Raw genomic sequence first — 23,598 nt, forward strand, 5'->3', positions numbered from 1 at the left:
CACACACACACACCGAAACAGCAAGAACAATTCCTGGCCAGGTGTGTTACCATTTAGTCATGCTGTGTGATTCGGAGTCTGTCCAGACAACTGACGCACTGTTCACTTTCTTCAAAGTCAACAAAAGTTGGGATACCTAAACAATTTAAAAGAAACGTGCTTTAACTTTTCTTTTGTTGGTGTTTTTTTTTGTTTGTTTTGTTTTGTTTTTATTCCTCCATGAGTGGTTCAGCTGCAAGAAAAAAAGAACTGAAAGACACATAAACAGAAGAGTGCTTACTTTCTAAACAAGAAGAGAACCGAGAATAGTAAAAACTTTCACTTTAGCCTGCGGCAAACTACAGAAAAGATCATTTGCTCAGTGTTTTTTTTTTTGTTCGCGTTTTCACCAGACTTGCAGCTACATCTCCTTTCATTATGTACACACCCATGACGCACAGAAGGCTGTCTTCCTGACATTTTTCTCACCTTTCCTGTTCTAGCCCCCCACCCCCTCAACTGCCCAGGCATTTCTAAACAAGCTCGACCCCGTATGCTGAATTCCCTGGGGATTTTCTCTTCATATAATTGCCACTGGCCCCTTAGTTTTATCAGTAGTTTACAGAGATAGTGAGTGTTCCATGGTGGGAAAACATCCTCCCTTATGACAGACTCCATTCAACCTCACATTCCTGTGGTGTTAAATAAGGAGCCCAGCACCGATCCCTCTTGCCAGAAAGTTTGAGTGAGGCTACAGAGGAGGAGGAGTCAGTAGGGGTCAAGCTGTGTACACACCAGGGAGAGGTCTTCTAAAGTTGAATAGACTTGCATTCTCTGTGGCTTGTGAGAGGAGCACAGCTATTTACACTTTTTTATATATCCTCCGTTGAAAGTGAATACATTTAATCAAATATCAAAATTCTTTAGTGTAGCTATCTGACTTCAACAATCACCTGCTCGACTTCACTATTACATTGAGAGTTTTAGTTGCAGTAAGGGGGGCTTCAGTTCATTCAAAACTTGGACAATGTTTCCCCCTGCTGGCAAGAAATAAATGCAAGAAATGCCAGGAAGTAAGTTAGTTGCAAAAAAAAAGGAAGCTATGCCCTACCCTGGACTCAACAATACACCACCCTAAGGTGATCCTCTGAGATATCTTTCAGTCCAGGGCGTGTCCCGCTAGGTGTGACTGTGTGAGTGTGTGCCATTAGTAGCTGGAACGGAGCAGAACGTAACAGTCCGCCCACGTACACTGAAACAAATCGGAGAAAGGGACGGGTGACAAATCAACTAATAGCGAGATTTTGGAAAGTCTGTCATTATTTGAGCAAGAGAGCAACTCCAGGTGGACTTTTCTTGAGTCGCTCCGGGACAAAGTCCGACTGCCTTTACTCTAAAATGACAACGGTTCTCGTTTATCCTGTCTTGTCGCTGCTGGTAAGTGTTTTTCAGAGTGTTTTATTCGTACCGTCACTTAATTTAAGTGCTTGTCAAGATTGTTTTCTGAAAGGCGACGCATGGATAAGTGCGGGTAACCCCGTCTTAGTTTAAGGCGACTGACTGCTGTAACTTAAAAAAGGTCGACTTGCTTTCCTCCTCAGGTCCTTTCCTTTGTGGAGTCATGTTATATTCCTGACTCTCTCCACGTCGTTTCGCCACAAACCATTCCAGTTGGATACCAGGTCACAAAAGGTACCTCTATGCAGTCTGTCTATAATAATAACTACGTATTATGCTTTAAATAATGCATTGATTTGGCTTAGTTTTTGAAAAGAAAAAGAGAGAGAACGAGAGAGAGAGAAACTTTCTTCTCTTCCGACATCTTATATATTTATTTATTTTTTAGTTGAAGCTGTTGGCTGTGACCCCAAGACACTTCGTTTCACTGTGGAGGACCCTAGCTTTACGATACAAAGCAATGGGGTAATAGTAGCACTAAGTCCTGTCTCTGTGGCAACCAGAGGGCGGACATTTTCTGTGAGGGCTCAGGACAATAGTGGGCCGGGAAGTGAGATGGAAGTTCACCTTGTCTGCAGTACAAAGCAGGAAACAAATGTAAGAAAGTTGCAAATGCTTAAAAAAATATAATAATAATAATAATAATAATAATAATAATAATAATAATAATAATAATAATTTATTTACATTACAGGAAAATGGTCAAGTAATTTTGAAGCGCACAAAAAGACGCTGGAGTCCTCCCCCCATCAACATACTGGAGAATGACGCAGGACCTTTCCCGAAATTCTTGGAAACGGTATGTTCAATGTATTTTTATTTTTTTTTTTTTCATTATTATTACTCATGATAAATGAGTAGTGATTTTTTTATTTTATTTTATTTTTTTAAAGACATTTAGACAATTAGCACAGGATTTTGGATGTAAATGTGTAATAGCAAACAGTCCAACAAACAACAAATCATATTTTAAATATAAAATGCAGCTATTAGGAAACAAGCTTCAGCTTGCATTCAGAAATGTAGCTTTGCTGCTAAACAGTTCACAATGATTACATTCGGTCAGATTTCAGAATTTATTGACATTACCATCGAATCAACTGCGAAAACCAGTAATCCCCTCTTGCCCCCCCCCCCCAAAAAAAAACAACCATATTGTCACTGTATTCTATAATTCTAATATTTTTCTAAGGATATGTGATACAGAAAGATGGAGCAGGAAAATGTGGGTCAATCATTATAAAACTGAACAATCTCATATTTTCCTAGTATTGTGCAGTTCTTGTTGTATGCAATCTTATTTTACAATCAATTGCAATGCTAGCTGTGTGAACACAGGCAAGTTAGATATAATAAACGTTCTTGTAAAGTTGTTGTTATTTTAAGATATCTAATTCTTTTCTCTATTATAGATTGTTTCAGATTCAGAAGTCCAACACGACGTGTACTACACCATTGCAGGACGTGGTGCGAACCTGGACCCAGCTGGCATTTTTACTCTTAAAAGTGATGATGGGACTCTGTACGTGCACAAGACATTGGATCGAGAAATGATTGCACAGTATACAGTAGGTTTTTATAGATAGTCCACTTCTCACCTTTATCATTTGATCTCAACCTGCCTTATTTACTTGATTTTATATTCTATCTCTGAAATGCATTTTTTTAAAACTAAAACTAGTTCTTCCATTTTTTTTATTATTCCAATGATGAATTTATTAGTTTATTTTAAATTAAATACATTTGTACAATGCAACATAAAAAATCAAATTAGCTTGTTCTTCTGATTTCTAAAAAATGATAATGTAACATCTGACTAAACATCTTCTAAGTGCAAGAAAATGCACTTAGAATTTTCATAGACACTTAAAAGTCTCAAATTGGAGCAATCTCATATATTTCTAATATTATATGAGAAAACATATTCTCTATTAAACCATAAACAGATGTACAGTAAAAATGCAGTATCTTAAATCTCAGCCTTTATTATTTTTTGTGACAACAGAACCTTGTTTTGCTTAAGGCATTTTTCTTTGCTATTATGATGCTAAATATTAGTTCAACTATCAGTTCTTTTTTGGCATATTAATATTTGATCATGCTTAAATATGTGTATGTTTACAGCTAACGATTAATGCTTTGGACAAAGTATCCCATCAGCCAAGAGATTTACCTTTGGACATTGTAGTAAAAGTGGACGATGTAAATGATAATGCGCCAGAGTTCCTTGGCAAGCTTGAGTTTACTGTGCTTGAGCAAAGCTTAGGTAAGGAGAAGCAAACACCCAGTGGTCATGGCATATGAAACCTGCTCTGTAAACATCCTCTGACTAAACATCTTATCCACCATAGCTGAGGTGGTGGGGAAAGTGAATGCAACAGACAAAGATGATCCCGAAACAGACCATGTGAGGATCAGATACAGGCTCCTTGATGGGTTGGATTTTTTTCACATCCACGCAGATACAGGTGTCATCACCACAATCTCTAAGAAGTTGGACCGAGAGGTGAGTCCTGCCGTCTCATTGAAGCTGTTTGATTTTGTTTCCTCAAATCCAACGTGCTAGTTTAAATTCATCTCCCATTTCACCACGTGACCTTTTTTTTTTATGTTTTATTTTAAGACAAAAGAAACGCACATGGTTACCATAGAGCTCAGAGATTTGAAGGGTGGACACGGGTGTCTTTCTAGCACTGCCACCGCAACAATCACCTTGAAAGACATCAACGACAACCCACCAACTTTCACCCAAAGTTCAGTAAGTACTTAGAACCTAAATAAACACAATAATAGTAGTAGATAAATCGTTGAACAAATAAATGAATGAAAGATCCAGTCCAGCAATAGACTGCTATTATTTTCAAAACATGATAATGTTGAGTGAAAACATCACAATTTAATGTTGCACAAAAAAAAAAATCCTTAAAGACAAACATCTGCTGCTGGATTGTATTTGAAACAGAAAAATGATTATTCATACTACTACTAAAGTATAAACAAATTGCAATTATGTTTGATGTTTTGATATATAGAATTCTAACCAAATATATTGGATGAACCTCTCCTGAACAGCCGTATTTATCAGTTTTGTATGCAAGGACAAAGTATCCAGGCCTTACTATTGCCCCCTGCCATGCAGTGTGCATGACAGAAAATAGTTGTTTTGGTAGCCTTGTGTATTTTTTTGAAAACCTTGCTTTACCTGAGTACCAGTAGCCAACTCATGTCTAATTCAAATAAAACATATGTTTTTTTTTTTCCTGCAGTATAAAACTACAGTTCCAGAGAACGAGAGTGACAAACTAATCCTGAGAATTCCTGTGAATGACAAAGATTTAAAAGACACACCCAACTGGATTTCCAAATTTGTCATCACGAAAGGAAATGGAAATGGAAATTTCAGAATTGCCACTGATCCCAAAACAAATGAGGGGCTTCTTTATGTTGCAAAGGTGAGTTTGATGTCAAACTTATGAATTTCTTAGCACTAATACAATTTTTTTTTTCATATTTTTCACAGGAAATCAATTTTTATTTCTAGCTTTTCATTTTCTTCTTATGCCTCTCTCCATTTTCCAGCCCTTAAATTATGAGACGACCAAGAAAGTGATGCTTGAGATTTCGGCCCAGAATCAAGAAAAGCTGGTTGGAGCCAGTGCCGAATGGATGTCCGTCCCTGTGGAGGTTGCTGTCACCGACGTTGACGAAGGTCCGGAATTCCTTCCTCCTACTGTTCGCTACGTTGTCCAAGAGAACTTACCAAATGGCACAGTGATTGGGATGTACAAAGCTATTGATCCAGAGACCAACAGCAGCGTTGGCATATTGTAAGCATTTTTATTAACTATTTTAAATAAGGTTTAAGTGGATTGACCTGATTACAAATTTATAAGGGTTCCCTAAAATGTTGGTCTCTTGAACAACAGAGTTCAGACCTCGACAGGTGATGTGGACCAGTGATGCATGCTCTGTATTATTTTCCAGGTATTACAAGGTGTCTGATCCAGGATCATGGGTTGGAGTGAACAGCAATACTGGAGAGCTGACAGTTACGAACACCATTGACAGAGAGTCCCCTCTTGTCCAGGATGGGACTTACAACATCACCGTGAAGGCTGTTGATGCCAGTAAGTTGTTGTTCACCATGTAGAAAGCAGTGTGAGGAAAAAAAAAAAAAAAATTAAATTTTAAAGTATATATTTGAACTCCAGCTCCCACCAAAGAACAAAAACAAACAAAAAACATTTTATTCCTTAAAACAGCTTAGAAAATAATCCCTACTGAAGTTATTATAAATAGTGTGTGAAAGAATTAATGATGGATATTTGCCAAAACCCAAACGCATTTGGTGGTTTTGAAGATAGCTTGTTATACTCACATTGTACAGGTTGTTCTTCCTTCTTCCTTTTTCCTTCTGACTCCGTTTTGATGATTGATCCGGATCAGACAAATTACTGCTTAGGATTAAAGCCACACCTTTCTACTTGTCTGAACATACCGTCTTTGTTGTACCTGAAAACATCTGTTGAATATAAAGTCTGTCTATTCCTGGTGAATGACTCAGACGATCTTGCCTGATCTGACCGGTACGTCTTTACCGGTGAAAGTTGTCATCAGTTTCATTGGCATCATAAAGATAGGGGGAAAAGAAAAGAAATCTCATGTATGACGTAAGGGTTTTTTGTGCAGACATGTTCATGTTTTTTTTTTTTCTTTTTTTCCATCTGATAACTAATGGAATACTTTGGAATTTCAGCCTCCAAATCAGGAATAGGAACCGTAGTCCTTGTGATAGAGGATGAAAATGACAACAAGCCAACAATTCCAAAGGAACTGACGTTGTGTAAAAAACAAGATGGCAGCCTGAATTCCCTGGTGGTTGTGGCTGAAGACAATGACGCCAGTCCATTTTCCAGCCCCTTCACCTATTCCATGCCAGCAAAACATGATGGAAATTGGGAAGTGTCTTCATACAATGGTTGGTACTAACGCTGTGTGTTTCAATAGAGTCAGAACAGCAGATGTTTGTGCTGTATACGTGCTCATCAACATAGCACTGATATGGACATTATCTAAGGTTTCATAATTCTTCATGCGGTAGTAGACAAAGTTTCATCAGGTTAAAAACTAATTTTAAGGAAGTCTGCTAATTAGTTAGGGCAGAATTTTGCAGGGTTTTTAAGCAAGTTGTTCCTGGGTGTTTCTTTCATACATACAAGTTGCACTTAAAACATAATTACACTTTGAAAGTTTTTAAGCCTTGTCCACATGTAAACCGTTTTTTTTTTCTTACTCCCTATGCTTAAAAGCTTCTCATTAACAAGAGACCTGTATGAAATGTCTTTATCCATACAAATGACTCAAAATATGTGCGATGTAGCTTCTGAAATACACCAGAAACATATAAAAAGGCCGAGAGCATGTGACATTTTAGCGCTCTAAAAACATTCAAAAACTATTACTACTCCCAAGTTAGACATTGAAGCTAGAGATGGCTCATACATTGCTTCACATGGGTTAAATTTGTAACCCATGAAGAGGTATGAGGGGCTGTTTTTACATTTATGGCAATATAAAAGCTTCTAAAAAAGTTTCTGTTTTTAATTTTGTTTCCTCTCAAGGAACGGCGGCTATGCTGAAGCAAAAGCAAGCACTTCCTCTAGGGCTTCACAAGGTCTCCTTCATCGTCAAAGATATGCAGGGAAATGGTGGTACTCAGACTACGACAGTGAGGATCTGCCAATGCACGAATGGAGCATGCGTGAAAAGAGGTCGCTCTATCGAATTGGGACCACTGGGAATCCTGACCTTGTTGCTGCCCCTGTTCCTCCTTCTGCTGCTCTGTGAGTCCTTTACTATTATGTTACTAGTAGATCAGTGCGGACTTCCTCTGTGGTGATGATAAAAAAATCCAAAGAATGATGTAGTTGAATGGCTCATTAAAATTTAGCGTGGGATTCCGTAAAGTGAACATCTGCAAGAGATCAATTACCTGATATTGCGAAGTATAGATCTGTGGGAGGTTAGCAGCGAGTCAGTTTAACTAGCAGCTAGTGGTTTAACTTGATATAGCTATGTTGAACATATTCATTTGAAAGTATTCAGTAAACTGTGCCGTTGAAGAGATCACATAAAAGTAAAAAAAAAAAAAATGGGAGAACAGCATCTTTGCTTACTCTCTTGTTGAGGCACCTATAAAAGATTTTAGTTACTGGCTGTCTCGAGGTGCATAATATTTGAAAATCTTCCAGTAGTAATAATATTGCAACAATATCAGCTGCGATATATGCATATTTTTTTTCCTTCTTTTTTTTTCTCATTTACACTCTGTGACCTTTACCACATAGAGAAATGTGTGGTATGTTCACAATATGTTTTGCAGCCTTCTATCTGTCAGTCTGCCTGATTAGTTGAGCCATGAGTCCGTTAGGATAAATTTCAAAGATTTACAAGATCTGGAAAAGCACATGAACTAACCTTCTCTGATGCCATTTCACAAATTGCATGCTGTCACCAGATCCAATTTAAGTGTCCTTTCTCTGTGGTTTTAAAACAAACTGACAAGTCATAGTTAAAGTTGGATTGTTTCAGCTCCAGCTAATGCTGTGTGATTTATGTATTATTATTATTATTATTATTATTATTATTTTGGTATTATTACAATTCTTTTAAGTTTGGAACTTGTATTAATGAGTACTTCCCTCACTTTGCAATAACACTTTCCTAAAAAAAACAAAAACAAAAAAAACAGAAAGATATAGGTGGATGTGTAGTCTTTGATAAACCGCCTACAAAACAACATTGAACCTACTTTGCCTTCTGTTAGTGATGTTAGTTTCACATGAGGTCGCAAACTAATTGCTGTTGCCATGACATATAGAAAATGTTGCAGTGTATTCTTTTATTTATTTATTTTATGTCAAACACCCCTAGTGTTAACTAACGTACTTTTAGCATGGTTCCATGGATGTTTGACTGAGAAATATCTGCACATCAGATATTTTCTTATCTAGAATAGTTTTTCCTGTTACCATAGAAGTGAATGTGAATAAACCACTCAGCCACTGTTTGCTAAAAGCAAAAGCTACTACTGTACATAGCTTTTGTGCACATATCTTTCATCATACTTGTATTTCTATGATTAATAATGGTGCACAAACCTTCTGATAAATCAACCTTTTATGCTGATATCAACATGCTGAGCTGCTAACTCCATTTTGCCACTCCTTGTCGAGACGAGGAGTGGCAAAATGGACTTCAGAACGTACCAGTAGTTTCAAAAGCGCTGCCATTGTCAATCCTGTAAATATTTGAAAATGGTTAGAGATGTACAACAAAATCAAACTGTAGCTATTTAATTTAGCATGTTTTGGTAATTCATAAATTATGAGCAGAGCCTACAAAATGTGTGTTTTTGACAAACTTAAAGTTCTCGTCAACAGCTTAATATAGGAAAGGTTTACACGATGAAACAATGTTAAAAACAAAGCATGGGGACATTTTAATAACTTGTATTAGCAGCAACGTTAGCACATGGCTAACTGTAGCCGTAGCCTCTCTAGTTCTAATTTGTAAACATTCCTACTGTGTCTGAGCCGACCAACGGCATGCCACAGTTTCCAGCACCTGCCTTTTTAAAAGCAGATTGAGTGCAAAAGCATAAAATAACAATAGCAATGATCTGTTCCAGGTGTAATTTCAGCAGTTTTTCTGTAGCACTTCAGATAACTTGAACCATTTCAAGTATTTGCTAAATTGAATGCTTAAGCTTAAAAGAGCTAAAGTTGACGTGTCTGGCAAGTGCTAAGCCTTCCAGCATCCTAAAGATTTCTTCTGTTTTCTGCAACATTACAGGTTTACTGTTGCTCTCCACTTGCACTACAAAGCCAGAGAAGATTCCACTTGGCGACGGAGAATACAGTAAAGGAATCCTCATTCCATCGAACACAGAGGCCCCTGGCGATGAAGTGGTAAGCCTTTTGCCACCATGTTGGGAATTAGAAAACCCACTGCTACCTTAATTTATTCATTTAGCTTTGCATGATTTATTAACTCATGGTTTGCTATGCTTTGCTCTTCAGGATTCCTTCGCTTTTCATAGCACTTCATTAGAGCAGGGAGTAAAAGATTCAATGAAGGGCTCTGTAGTGAACACTGGATGGCTGGGAAACAAAAGCACAAGCACGATTGGAGGCCATAGCGTGCATGAAAATGGATACCAACAGTCCATCGGCCTTAATGCAATGAATACTCATAGTATGTCCTCGAGGAAGTTTGATCATTACGGTCAGCATTTTGACACCATGGGGAGTCAACGTCTCAACATGAATGGCATGGATTATGATCAATACACTATGGACAATAATCTAGCTCGTACTTGGAAGACACATGACCTTTATCTGAAACAGGTGAGACTTGAGGAGAAAAAAAATAAAAAATAAACCATGCAAAGTCATTTTTTGATGTTTTTTTAAATTTATGTAGGAGTGTAAATTAGGTCTTTTTTTCAGGAGTTAAACTCGAGGTGAACATAAAGCTTTTACTCTGTAAAATATAATAAATCTAGCGTTAGCTGTAGGAGCTAAAGAAACTCCCATTTGTAATATAATTTTGTTCTGTAAGCTGTGATGGTCTCCTCGGTGAACTTTAATATTTTTTTCTGTGAAAAAAAATAATGTTTCTGCAGCTTGTTGGTTGTAATATCAGACTGCCAGTCATATCCTGAGGGCTGTCTTGTTTTATCACTTTGTGTAATATGGTACCTCTTATCATCCAGGCTTAGTCCACACACAGTAACACACTATCTCTCCCTCTCCCTACTACTTTGATCTTACAGAAACTGGCCCTGATGGGAGGAGAGAGGGACGAACGCTACGCAGGTGACATCATGCACTCCTATGACTATGAGGGGAATGAGTCTGTCCATGGCTCCGTGGGATGCTGCAGTGAATACGGCGACAAGGAAAATCTTGACTTTTTGAACACACTTGGGCCAAAGTTCAAAACTCTTGGAGAAGTCTGTACAAAGAGATGAAAAAAAAGATAATGAAGTGGTTTAGGTTTACTTTTCACTGTACAAGATTTCGATGCCTGGGTTATGAATGCTTGGTATGGTGCTGAATGTTTATCATGTTAGTGTTTCATTATGACATTTTGGATTATTATTATTATTTTTTTTTCTGTTTTGGTAGAAGCTTTTTGCACTGAAAACAAAGCAGTTGTCAGTTTCACACAAGTCATGTGATGCTTTCTTTTGTGGTAATTTCTTCCTATAGCCTTGGTCATGTTCAAATTAAGATGTATGTGAAGATAATTTAAAGCTTAAAATCTGTTTATAATGACTTGATTGTTTAGCTTTTATTAATCTTGTGTTCACAGAGAAAAAAATGCATTTTTATTGTCAGTTTTGTCTGTATAGTTTCTGAGACTTCTATTTTTGGCTGACATTTCATACAGTGTTCTATGTATAAAACCTTTTTTTTTTTTTTTTTAAACACATGCAGACTTTGGGATTCTGTTGTTTGTCTTTTGGTGATTTTCCACTGCAAGTTTTCCATTTTTTTTTTTTTTTTGTTGTTTCATACACTAATTATGTGTGCAGGCACATTCCACCCGCAAAGGAATGTGTTTACAGTTGACTGGGTGTAGTTTCTGCTGAGTGTCAGTGGGATTATTGCGACATTCTGAGACAACAGAGTTTGCGAAAATCAACGCAAGGGCGTGAACAGGAGGGGCGGGGTGTGACACTGCCGTCAACTGAATCCCACTGTTCAGACACATGCAAGGTCAGACCCTTCAATAAGATAACCATGAAGCTGCTTGCTTGCAGGGGATCAAATATTTATTGTCGAGCATTTTATTTTTATTTTTTTTTTGTAGTTTTGTTGTCTGGTTTAGTTTTAAATGAGCTGAAAAGAATAAATTCAAGTAAGATCTGAAGCAGAGATAATCATTGTGGTTTCTGTAAAGTTCAGTGGGGGGAAAAAAACCCCCCGCAAAAAAACAAAGCACTCAAAAGCCCCATGTTCTAACTTGTAATTCTTATTCTGCCAGAGTCTGTTGTGGAACAGAATCTCTGTGCTGAAACTGGTGCTACTCAGTGGTGTTACCTGGTGTTACTCAGGTTTTGTGTGCTTTGGTAAATGATTCACAGGGTGTGGCTCTATGAGCGAGGTAGTGTTCCAACACAGCCAAATCCCATGACAACAAGCCAATATTTACATAGTTCCTTGCAAATCAAGTTTGTGCACTAGACTTATTAAAACTTCTGCATGTACTTTTGCCACTAGGTTCCTCACTGCAGCATGAAAAACCGGAACAATATTAGCAACTATAATGTGTTTTGTTGCTTCTATGATCAGTAGCAGATGCTCCACTTTAAGAAGACACGGTAAAATACCGCTGCTAGTTAATGATTACTCCACAGTTCTGGAATAGTTATGTAATTCTTATTGAGTTGTAAATCCTTCGTTTCCAAACCCAAAATAGATCATCGGGACATCACTGGTGACTTTATTTTTATCATTGCATTTGTGCGTCTGGACATGAAAAACAACCAGCTGAAGCTCAAACGAAGCATCACGATTGAAAAAGGAGGCGTTGCAAATGTTTCCAATGTGACAAGGTTGTTTATGCCAAATGGGGCCCTTTTCAAGTACTTCAGAGACAGCTGGTCTAAGGGTATTTAATAGCACAGTAGAACCATTTCTAAGGGTGTACGAGGAGCAGCTACCCCTGGGCAACATTCATGCAAGCGTAGCAAACCTAGTGTTGAAATTTAATTGATGAAGATTGCAGGTTACTGACTGCTTCATGCTTGATATTGTGCAAAATATCTCTATGTAATGAATCACAAAGTGAAGCTGAGAATGTAATTTATAAAGATCATTGATCATGTAATGGTGTTCACGATGGACAAAGCTGACAAGAAAAAGCGGGACATTCATTAATCTCGAAATAAAACCTTCTCTTGAGTTGATTAAACACAAACCTTGTTTAAATGCATAAATATACGCACATAAAAATATAACCATTTCTCAATTATGTAAGGGTGTAAATGAGATGTAATCATCAAGGGTTTTTTGTTAACCATCCCACAGGGGCTAATTAGGAAAATCTTGGAAACTCACTTAACTAGAAAATGTTAAAAAGGAGCAGTTGACCCAAATATCTGACAAAGCCCTTTTGATTCAGATGCACATAATATTATTTCTGTTTCACTGATAAATCCGGGAGTTTAAGCCATTACTCAGTTTGTTAGCTGCAATGATTCACACGCTTACATTTAATTTTTGTGCAAGAATCAGAAATGTTAAGCTGTTAGTGGTGTTCACCTCTGATGAACCCTTGACTCACGGGAATGACAGCGTTGAGACATGAGAACGAAGAATTAATTTGGCGCAATTTATTTACGTGTTTTATTTCTGACAGAGTGTGAAATTTTTCACTTTCGTTCAAACTGAGGATGAGGGAGGAAAGAGTTTCGCACAACGGTGGCAGTTCTCACCATCAAGGCTCTCTTTTATCTCGTATTTTTAACAAGAAAAAAAAAAAAAACTGAGCATAAACGCTGTAAGGCTTTCAAAAAGTTCTTAGTAATTAAAAATTGAAACATACCTGAACTGTGGTTTATTTATGGGTTATCAAAATCCATTTCCACTTTATACACAGTAAAGCAATAACACTGATAAGCCACATAATTCAATATACCACTTTGTATGTCCATTCTTATCGGGACTGCTTGAGCCATCACTTTGCCTTGCTTCTGTAAAGATGCAATTAATTCCAAGGCAGGAGCGTGAAATTAATTTATTGCTTGTAATTAGTTTTCTTCATACTGTGAAAACAATCTCTCCGCATAGGGTGTGTTCAGTCTCCACCAGAGAGTCTGAAGACACTCAGCTCCATGGGAGTTCAATATGAGGCGCTGCTTTTAGCTGCCAACAAAAACAACAACAACAACAACAAAAAAAAAACTTGATGGAGCAGAGAAACTTCTCAACAACCCCTGATGACTCTGACTTCAAGAGTTATCATTTTAAGTGGCATGTGTGGGGATATTTTAGTCCCTAACATCTCATGTGACAGTCATTTTTTTTCAAAGTGTGCCAATGGGGAGACTAAAGCAGGTCATGTACATATGGAATTTAGACTAGTGCGTGAATAATTAAATCGCATACTGTGAGTCTGATTACAAGGCAACTTATTCAAATTACTGCACAGAGTTCCTGAAAAAAGGACTAGAACGGTTTGAACGTCCTACATGTATGATTTACATGCACTTTCCTGAAACATAACTGCCATGCTGCAATTTCTGCAATAGGCACCAGGGGGCACTCTTACCCTCTCACCCGAGTGTTCTATATGCCAGTGGCTGTGAGGAATATTTTTAGAAGGTAGCTGGCTTCAGTGAATATGTTTTTGTCTGTCTGTCGCATGTGTAATCAAACACCTGAAACAGCTTCAGTTAAAGTGTGAAAATCACAACAGCACATCTAAAGGGAGCGGATGTGACAAGATGCTTCAGCATACTTTAAAGTTGCACATGTAAGCTGATTATTATATGCTAAAAAGTTTAATTTAGTAATTTTTCCTTGTGTAACTGGCTCAAGCTTGCCACTGTGTGTGCTTCACATGGGAAGTCATCATGGCTGTAGTGGAGGTGGAAATAATTCAATTTATATTATCTAAGACCAATAAAAAAGTGCATACAGAGATAGTATGTACAAAATATAATTACCTATAAAACCATGGGGAAGACTGTTAAAAGGGAGTATAATCCACAAAGTGGGGCCATTTGTAGAATGTTGTATGAATAATAAAGCAAAATTGAGTGGAAGGCAAAAGTATGGTAAGAAATACAATTACAAGCAACAAGGATAATTCCAACTTTGAGGCGAGTGTGAAAGAAAGTCTGTTAAAAATTAAAAGCCTGTGAGAAAGATTCACAATATGTGGATTATAGCTGTAGTCATTGTTTAAAGCTACGGTATGTAACTACAGTTTCAAGAGTTTGCATACTAGGGCTACCTGACATATTTGTGTAATGAAAGTTACATAGGCCAATTGCAACTTTAAGGAGCCACCAATGCAACTGCTGACTTCATTGTGTAACTCCTGAACTGTTTTCCTAGGCTAAGTGGGAAAAAAAAGTACACTTATTGCAGAAGTGTCCAAAGTTCTTTTTTCATTAAAAATAAACATAACATTGTATTTGAAAGTCAATAAGACAGTGTCTGGAGTAAGTGTGGAAAGCAACTTGAGGTCCACTGTGACATGATTTGCCAACTGCTGCTGTTGATCCAGTGTGTTTTTAAAAAAACCCAAAGTCAGTATTTTGATGGCCTAAAGCTTCCTTCTATTGATCAAACTAATCATAATAGTGTATGCAGAGAGAACTATAAAAAAACCAAAACAAAACAAAATAAATACAAACACTGTCATTTAAACCGTCCTTCTGGTGCTGAGCTTTATGGAGATTGTTTTTAGCAGGACTTGGCACCTGACTCGGCTGCCAAAGCACCCATATCAAGTTTAATAACCAAGGAGTTAATTTGGTTTATGGACACATTTCATATTCTTTTAAATGAGAAAGCAATTTAATGACATTATCTTGAACATGGTATGAGTATTTCCAGTGAAACTATTTTTTTGCGTTACATCTCTGTAACATCTAATTTTGTGCATTAGTTTTTTGTGCATTACTTTCAGAGTATTCGTCTCCTTGAATCAATTATTTCTTTCTCACGTTTATCTCAACCTGTTTTAACAATTTCTTCCTCAAATTTGACAACTTCATACATTTTTTTGTGCATATGCAGCACTGTCTACTGTTGTTCATGTCTGGTTTAAAGACAGACAACTACCGTATTATATAAGTAAAAGACTGTAAGAGAAGAGAAATAGTAGGTTTAATTAAAAAAAAAAAAAAACAACTTACATATTAGCACTTCGCTTTCTGATAGCTTCTCCTGAGGAATCATTTGGCAGTATGCTTTGCTCCCTCAAACTTTTCTCCAATTAGCAATTCAAGAACTTACCTGTTACTTTGCTGATTATTATTCACACTCAATAGAAGAGTGCATACTTGCATTTTAATTAGAAAAGTCTGTTAGGCACAAACCCTCAAGCATTTATGTACATACTAACTCAAAAGGAATCAACTTCTAAACACCATACAATGTATTTAATTAATTCATGTTTCTGGTTAAATCAATATTTGCTAACTGCAGAATACCTACTCGTGTACTAAATATGATTTTTGTATTGATTCTCATATTTTGCATGAGACATAATCACAGATTTTATTCAATGAAGGGAAATGAATAAATATCTTTAAATTTAAAGGCCTAATTAGTTAATAAACATCGAAATATAATCATGCATCTGATGAAAAAGCATGCAGCTTTGTAAAGATTTGTAAAACGTCTTTGTCGTTTATGACATGAAATCTTTGAGATAAGAACTGTTTTAATAAATATGCATATTTTAGAGCTTGATCTGTGTTCTATTCTATTCTATTCTATTCTATTCTATTCTATTCTATTCTATTCTATTCTATGAGCTATATTCTTTGGTCCAGAAATTTCTGTTTTGGGATTTTCCAAACAAAGACGATGTTAGTTAAGCAGAGCCTACTGAAAACCTTTCTATTCACTTAAAGGAAGATCACTTCCTTTAAGAAATGATCTTCAAACCAGCACAATCACACCCTTTAGGACTGTAGATATTTGGAAGCTCTTTGGAACAAAACGCTCACCAAAGATTTTTGGAGGTTTTAGGTTCACATGCAGCTGCATTTAATACGTAAAAAGTCACCAGCTTTCATCAAACTTATACCTTTCTTACAGCAATGCATGAGAGAGGTAGCATCATGCTATGAGGAAACATCATGGTAAGTAACTAATACTGTGCAGAAGCCGTAATTGTAATTGTAGGAGTCAAATACATAGAGAGGTCTTTGTACCATAATATTTGTAAACCAGAGCATGCGCATTTTGGTTTGGGAAAGAGTCACAAACATTCTCGCTGCCTTATCCAAAAGCTCAGATTTAAAATCCCACATAGCATCAGAGGAGCGACCTGAGGATGACATTTCATAGATGCTTCACTTATAATCTGATGAAACTTGACAGGATCTGCCAGAAAGAATTGGATGAATTGTAATAAATATCAGGTGTGCAAAGCCTGCAGAGACGTACCATGAAACTGAAGCTGCAATAACTGCCAATCCTGTGAAAAGTTTTTTTTTTCTCTTTTTTTTCTAAGCTAATGCTTATAATTGATTTAAGTGTGTATGTGTATGTGCGTGTGTGTGTGCGTGCGTGTGTGTGTTCATATTAAATAAGGAATCATGATCAAGTGATGTATTCACATAAGACAAAAAGCAAAACATATAAAGACTGCATCAGAAATTACAATATATATGGCTTTCTTCTTATTCTTGAAGTCAAAAATATTCCATTGAAGGACCAAACAGATGGATTTATCACACTCGTGCCTCCTCATCAAGTGTTCACCACAGTAACAGTCGGGTGAAGGACAAAGCGCTTACACTCATTACTGTGTCAAATGATTGGCTGAAGGTTCCTGCTCCTGATGCCATTCAGCTGCGCAGTTCCACCTCTGACCTACATCAAAAGCCTGTTAAGGTGTGTGGTAGAGATATCCGTTTGTGTTTGTCTTTATTGAACAGAGGTAGTGAAGTGCAATAAACTGGAGGTCAGAGAGCAACGGCAAGACATAGAAAAATATATATATGAATTTGCAGTTCCTCTTCATCCAGCTGGGGCTTACATTCCTCACTATAAGTTCAGTAGTTTGTCTGTGAGTGCCAGGAGAAAAATCTTTATATTTTCTAGTTTCTTGATGTTTTCGGGTGCAGCGGCTTGCAACTTCTTTTTATATATATTTTCATGCTGCAGGCAAGTACAAGTATTCCAATAAATACACTATACACATAAACTTGAATGATTGACTGATTGATTGAATTGTGAGACTGGAGGAAAACAATGCATGGTTTCAAAAGATTTTTAAAAGTAAAAATCTGAAAAGTGTGGCACACATTTGTTTTCAGTTCTATGGCTGCAGCCATAGCCGGCAGTCTTTTGGGGGAAGTTTTTATTTGCTTTACACATCTGGGGGTTAAGATATGTGAATAGCCACAACAAAACCAGGGACAAGTCTTAGGCGTCTTGAGTTATTTACAGATTCTGTCCTTTTCCAATGACAAAGCAAAATCGAACAACCACTAAAATCTGATGCTACTCCGCTTCTAACAGTTGGCTACATTTGTTATATTTTCAGCTGGTGCCGTTCGCTTTCACATTGCACTATGTCAAGTGAAACAAACCCTATGAAAAACTTCCTTACCACCTCGCCTGTGATGGCACTGCACGAGAAAGCACTGACGGAAACAACACAATAACCTCTGAAGAAGACACTGATGTCAACTTCTTTCTTGTTAGAGTTCTCGTTGTCGTTGAACTTGTACATTTGTTTTAGTTGTATTTACTCAAAGGGCCCTGTACTATACCCTGCCTCTTTGTTTGTCTCCGGTCCACTTGGCGTTAAATATGCACATCTAACTGGACTTTTTAGGTAAACAATCTGGAGTTTGATCAAAGCGGACTAAACAGTGCTGGTGTGAATGCAGCCAAAGTGTGTTGGGTTTCTCCTTGGCACTCCGACAACCGTTCTAAGTGATACACTGCTGGACCTGGAAAAAGATGAAATGAAATAAGATAAAGAGCTACCCATTTTGGTGTTCAGCATGTCTATGAAAGTGCAAAGCAAGTTCAGACCATTTACACATTCTAACACGACCTAAACAATTTCATCGTAGCTCAAGATTTATGTTAATACCCATCGTACTGATGACATTTTAACCTCTGTCTAAACGATAAGTCTAACTCTGACTAGGTTTCCCATCCCTGCTGAAAAAGTCCATCCCTTCAGCATGATGCTGCCACCACCAAGTGTTTATGATGGGCATGGAGAGTTTTTATCTGTGAACAACATCTCTACTAAACAACACACCGCTGGACTCTTAATATTGGTTATTCTACTTCTGATGGCAATGGATTTAATTTAGGGGTGTGCGAGTAGTGGTGGATGAATACTTATAATTACACCTTTTTGGAAAACAATGTGTCATTTTCTTTTCACTTTGCAGCAATGGACATAATTTCTGTATGTTAGTCTTTCACATAAAATCCCAATAAAACACATTGTAGTGTGTTTTTCTGAATGTGGCATAATATGAAAAAGCTTGAATGCAATTAATATTTTTGCAAGTTGCTGTGTATGAGTTGCACAGTTCAGAATCCTCTTTCTTAAATAATAATAAAAAAAATCATACTAGAAAAAAAAAAGTTTTTTGGAAAAAAGCAACAATCTCACCACTAGTGAAAAAAATAAACTCTAAGCAGAAAGAGAATTGAGATGTTCCCTATTACCAGCCCATTTGCCTGAATATATTTACAGTATTTGATAAAAAACTGAAAATGGGGAACATCATGGAGAGATGTTTTCTCCCCAATGTTATTATAATCAAAGTGAGCCCTCTGCAAAGCCTCACTGTCATGTTTTACTAACTCCTAGAATTTAACAGCACAACTGCGGGGATTTAGCAAGTGAACATGCAGAGATCAGCTGAATGTCAGTTGCTTTAGTTGAAAGATAAGATAGAAATGGTTAGGCAGGCTGAGCAGGTGAGGATAAACAGATAGATTAGGAGTATAAAGAAGAGAGGCAGAGTGCCTGACATGAACTCAAAAAGATGTGATGCCATTCAGACGCAGGTGTTTGGAAGTTGATTTTGGGGGTCTGTTAAGCATTAAGCCAGCGCACAGATGGAGGCAAAGCCAACTCTTAGTGTGTAACCCCCTGTGGTGAAGATCTATAAGACTGATCAGACCACCGTCTGTGTGAGCGGCTGCCTTCGCCTCATTGCCCGTTTCTTGGCTGGTTTCAGAAGGAGACTTCAGCTGACTACAAAACATATTCTCACTCAGGGGTTATGCCCTGATAACCACACAGTCTTAGTGTGGAATTTAATTGGCCCACAGCGCATTTTACTTCTGGGAATGTTTTGACACCTACAGTGTCAAAACAACACCAGCTAAAGGTTGAAGCTTGAGATATACACGGCGCAGCCAAATCTTAGCCCCCTTAAACCTCTGAGCTCAATGGCCATAACAAGAAAATGTACATGTTGATACGGATGCTTAAAAGTTTTTAAGCCTTGAGAAACTATTAGAATTTCAAACAGGAGTAAGAGGACTGAGCAAGATGTTAAAAGTCTTCCATTTTCTGAAACACACACAATGATCATTTATAAGTTCCAGTAAAAAAATAAAAAAATAAATAAATAAAATAAAAAAATACAACACAGAACTGCAAACACTGCATGGTATAAGAGGACATATAGGGATATAACTTCATTATTGTTGAGTAAATGTATCCCCACTACTGTCAGAAAATTCAATACTGCACTGAAAAAAAAGAAAAAAAAAAAAGTCTGCTAAGCTCTGTGACCACTTTCTTGTGCTTCTACACAAAAGCCTGGAGATGAAAACTAAACCAAGACCCCATACATGGCAATTCCTTTTCATGTTCTGAAACTGAGTTCAAAAGATTTCTTTTATATTGGGTAACACTGACGCTAAGGGTGTATAATTTATTGATTTGCTGTCAGGCTTGGATCAACTGCATCCAATCAAATGCCTCTGTGCGTACCAAAACAGTCATCTGACATCAAGCAGAGCCCAAAACCCCCAGCAAATATTGCTGTGTGTTGTGAAAACCACATGGGGTGACCACATATTTCATGCAGCTGGCTCAGTTTAAGTGGAATCTGACAAATCTGCTCTGCTCCGTTGAGTTCACTTGGCACACATCTTCTCTCAATTGGCAGCCAAGTGACCAGAATATGCAAAGATCTGACGCAACTGAGTTTGTTAATCAGATAATCAACAGAAAGAAATCAGAAATCACAGCACTGAGCAACAAACTTTCCTGCCTGTGCTCTGTTCCGGTTTTAAGGAATTGGAAATCAGTCGGTATGCAAAGTTTTAGAAAACACAAGCAATGTGGATCACATATTTCACACAGCTCAGTCTTCTCGTACATTCTAATGTATCAGCTAAGTGGAGCTTTTATGACCACTGTAAAAAACTGCATTTGAAAACCAAAGTAAAGATTTAAAAGTGTGTTGCATGAACAAATGAAAGACCGCTTTTGAAGCAAAGTCATTAGGGTTTACTGTGCACGCCTTGGGACAATAATGGTTTTGTTTAAAGCTTTTTGCGTTCTGTGAAAGTGGTTAGGTTGCTCTGACTCAAAAAGTGTGGAAAACACCTTTTGCATATTTTTCACTCACATGGCTGGATTTCGGAAGAGATGCGTTTAACACCTTACCCATGATGACATTACCATAATAAAAACATGATGGCGGGCAGCATAAGACTGTGGGGATACTTTCCTTAGCAGGGACAGAGAAGCTGTCCGAACTAAGCTGCAAGATGGATGGAGTAAATACATGGCAATCTCAAAAGAAATCATTTTGGAAACTGGAAGAAATGTGAAGGAGGAGCACAAATCTGACTGAGCTTAAGCTATTTTGCAAAGAACAGGCAAATTTTGATACAAATATTGTGTGCGTGTTCTGCATTAGCTCCGGTCCAGGCAGCCATTTTGCATCCACGGTTTCTTCAAAGATGGGCTTTTTTTTACTCGGCAATCGACAACAAGACATTCACTCCCAAATGCACATAAAATATATGTAAAGTGACACCAAAAAAAAAAGAAAAATAGGATTATGCGCTTATTGTAAAGAACTATTGTATTTACCAAAGATTTGGACAAAGAAACAATTAGAAATAACTTAGAAAGTTACCTTCAGGAGTGTTAGCACTATAATTCAAAGTGAGGCTAAATCTAATTATCTTTCTTAAAATATCCAGGTTTTTGTCTAATTTGTAACAACAATTTATTTTTCACATGGGACTTTATTTTAAGATTTTTATAACATGAATATGTTTTCAGTTTTCTTTTGTTGTTTAGCAAGAATGCAATATTTCCAGAAATCCTTGTAGTCTGATCTGTTAAGACCAACATGTCAGCCAGATGGTTTGTTAACTGTACCTGCTTGCTTCTAAAAACATTTCATGAAAAACTGTACAGATGGTTCAGTTGGGCATGTGGTAATAAGGGTGGTAGTAGCTATTCTTGCTCTGTCTAAAGTGTGCCTGCAGTAAACGAAAGCACCACAGATACAAACATTTGGGAATATACAGGTCTTTCAAATGCAGTCCTAGTTTATTTTTTTGATGCCCATTTTAATCTCTCCCACACTGAAAAAAAAACCTTATCTCCGTCTCTCGTTGAATGTCAGGCCAACATCCCAAAAAACAACCTGTCAAATGTTAGTGGCAGCTGAGGAATAATAAAGGAGGAACAATCGATGTGTGTACACTTGGCAGTCAGTCCTTTCCTTTAACCTTTCCTCCTTTCTACCAAGAAGTCAAATCAAAGCCATCAGCAATTAGTTGCATTAATTCAATTGAATAATGTAAAATGTGGTACTGAAATATGCAAGACCTCTGTTTCCTTCTTAGTACCAGAAAACTATATTTGGACAAAGCATTTATTGTAAACACAAAATGTTTTTGTTTTTTTTATTAAAACAGCTGAGTCATATGCAGTAGAGCACAATAACAAACAGCAAAATCAATAATTTTGACAAAACTAGCCTCTTAATGTGAAGATTTTGAGATATTCTTTAGAAATAAGGTAATTTTTTTTAAAGACCTTACAATTCTGTCCACGCAGGGACTTTTTCTATTATGTGCACTGCAACTAATTGGTGCAGGCTGAGGATACTCACCATGCATCTTGTGAATGCAGGCTACCTGAAGAGACTGACCTTAGAAGGGTCACTGTCCAGTATGATTAATGTCTCTTTTATGGATTAAATGCAATAACCAGGTGCCTTTGATTAATTACTAACATGGCCAACAGCAAATTGCTTCTAAAAATGACGCAGGTCGTGAAATAGTTTCCCCTGAACTTTATGCCCTCCTCCTCGATTACAAAACAAAGCATTTTATGTTGTCTTGGACCTTCATTTTTGAATTGTTTTCTGTTTCATTTATTAGGAAAATTCCTGTGTTAGCTTTTATTTTTCATTACTGTTATTTTTTTAAATCTTTTGGGCTGCACAGTGGTGTAGTTGGTAGCACTGTTGCTGTGCAGCAAGAAGGTCTTGAGTTCAAATTCTGCCCTGGGGTCGTCCTGTATGGAGTATGTTCTCTCTGTGCATGTGTGGGTTCTCTCCGGGTACTCCGACTTGCTCCCACTGTCTAAAAACATTGCTGTTATGTTAAGTGGTATGTCAACATTTTTCTTATGTGTACGTGTGTGTGAGCTATGAGTGGTTAAAATGACTGGAAATCTGCTGCATAAGTTCAGTCCATTTTCCATTTTTTTTGTTTTTTTTTTGTTTTAGAAAAATCTGTCATATTTTGACTGTTAAAGACTTTCAGGATCATTTTCGAAATGCTGGACAACATGAAATGAAAAATAAGAATGTGTCATCAAGAAGATGAAGGAAAAGCAAAAACATTTAAATTTGTCTGTTTCTGAACTCATTACCGTAAAAATACTGAGATTCATTAAAGGAAACCAAACTCTAACCCACTATCCCTTATACTATACCCTTCTACAATTTGAGTAGCTAGATTTTCTGTACACACATATAAAATCCATATTTTAATAACCAGTAACTGGCTCAGTACAGTATCAGTATACAATTTCCTTATTGTTACAGAGTAATTACAGAAAATGCCTTCAAAGTATGACATAGAATTCAGCCATTTACGTTATTTAAAAGCTGAACATTACCTCGTTGAGATAAAATAGCAGAGGCGACTCTAAGTAATCAGTCAGAGCACAAACTCAAATTCTCAGACTACAATATTGAAACAAATGACAATATGTTGCGAATACTCCAACTGATATTTAACATAATAAAATTCCTCTGAATGGTACATGCCACCCTCCAAAATTCAGTGCTGTGGAGAAAAAACACCTCCATGGCAACCACGCTTTGAGAAATCACACATCCATTTATCAAACCGTAGTTTGTTTAACACATGGTTT

General features: G+C 37.1%; 1 protein-coding gene across 1 annotated transcript; it reads left to right on the plus strand.

The window, feature by feature from the left end:
- Positions 1 to 1,071: 1,071 nt before the first annotated feature.
- dsc2l (desmocollin 2 like) lies at positions 1,072 to 11,381 on the plus strand. Its single transcript, XM_007559363.2, has 16 exons — positions 1,072 to 1,416; positions 1,581 to 1,671; positions 1,826 to 2,034; positions 2,132 to 2,236; positions 2,850 to 3,005; positions 3,562 to 3,703; positions 3,789 to 3,943; positions 4,061 to 4,195; positions 4,704 to 4,889; positions 5,017 to 5,264; positions 5,422 to 5,564; positions 6,194 to 6,415; positions 7,059 to 7,280; positions 9,292 to 9,407; positions 9,519 to 9,845; positions 10,274 to 11,381. The coding sequence occupies exons 1-16, from the start codon at positions 1,378 to 1,380 to the stop codon at positions 10,469 to 10,471; spliced, it is 2,694 nt and encodes an 897-aa protein (XP_007559425.1). The 5' UTR covers positions 1,072 to 1,377; the 3' UTR covers positions 10,472 to 11,381.
- Positions 11,382 to 23,598: the final 12,217 nt, after the last annotated feature.

The sequence above is a fragment of the Poecilia formosa genome, unplaced genomic scaffold, assembly GCF_000485575.1.
Source record: "Poecilia formosa unplaced genomic scaffold, Poecilia_formosa-5.1.2 Scaffold104, whole genome shotgun sequence".
NCBI classification, from domain to species: Eukaryota; Metazoa; Chordata; class Actinopteri; order Cyprinodontiformes; family Poeciliidae; genus Poecilia; species Poecilia formosa.

Coding starts and splice junctions, on each gene's coding strand:
- dsc2l (XM_007559363.2), top strand. CDS start 1,378: ATGACAACGGTTCTCGTTTATCCTGTCTTGTCGCTGCTG. Junction 3,006..3,561: donor AAATGATTGCACAGTATACA/GTAGGTTTTTAT, acceptor GTATGTTTACAG/CTAACGATTAATGCTTTGGA. Junction 3,704..3,788: donor TGTGCTTGAGCAAAGCTTAG/GTAAGGAGAAGC, acceptor TATCCACCATAG/CTGAGGTGGTGGGGAAAGTG.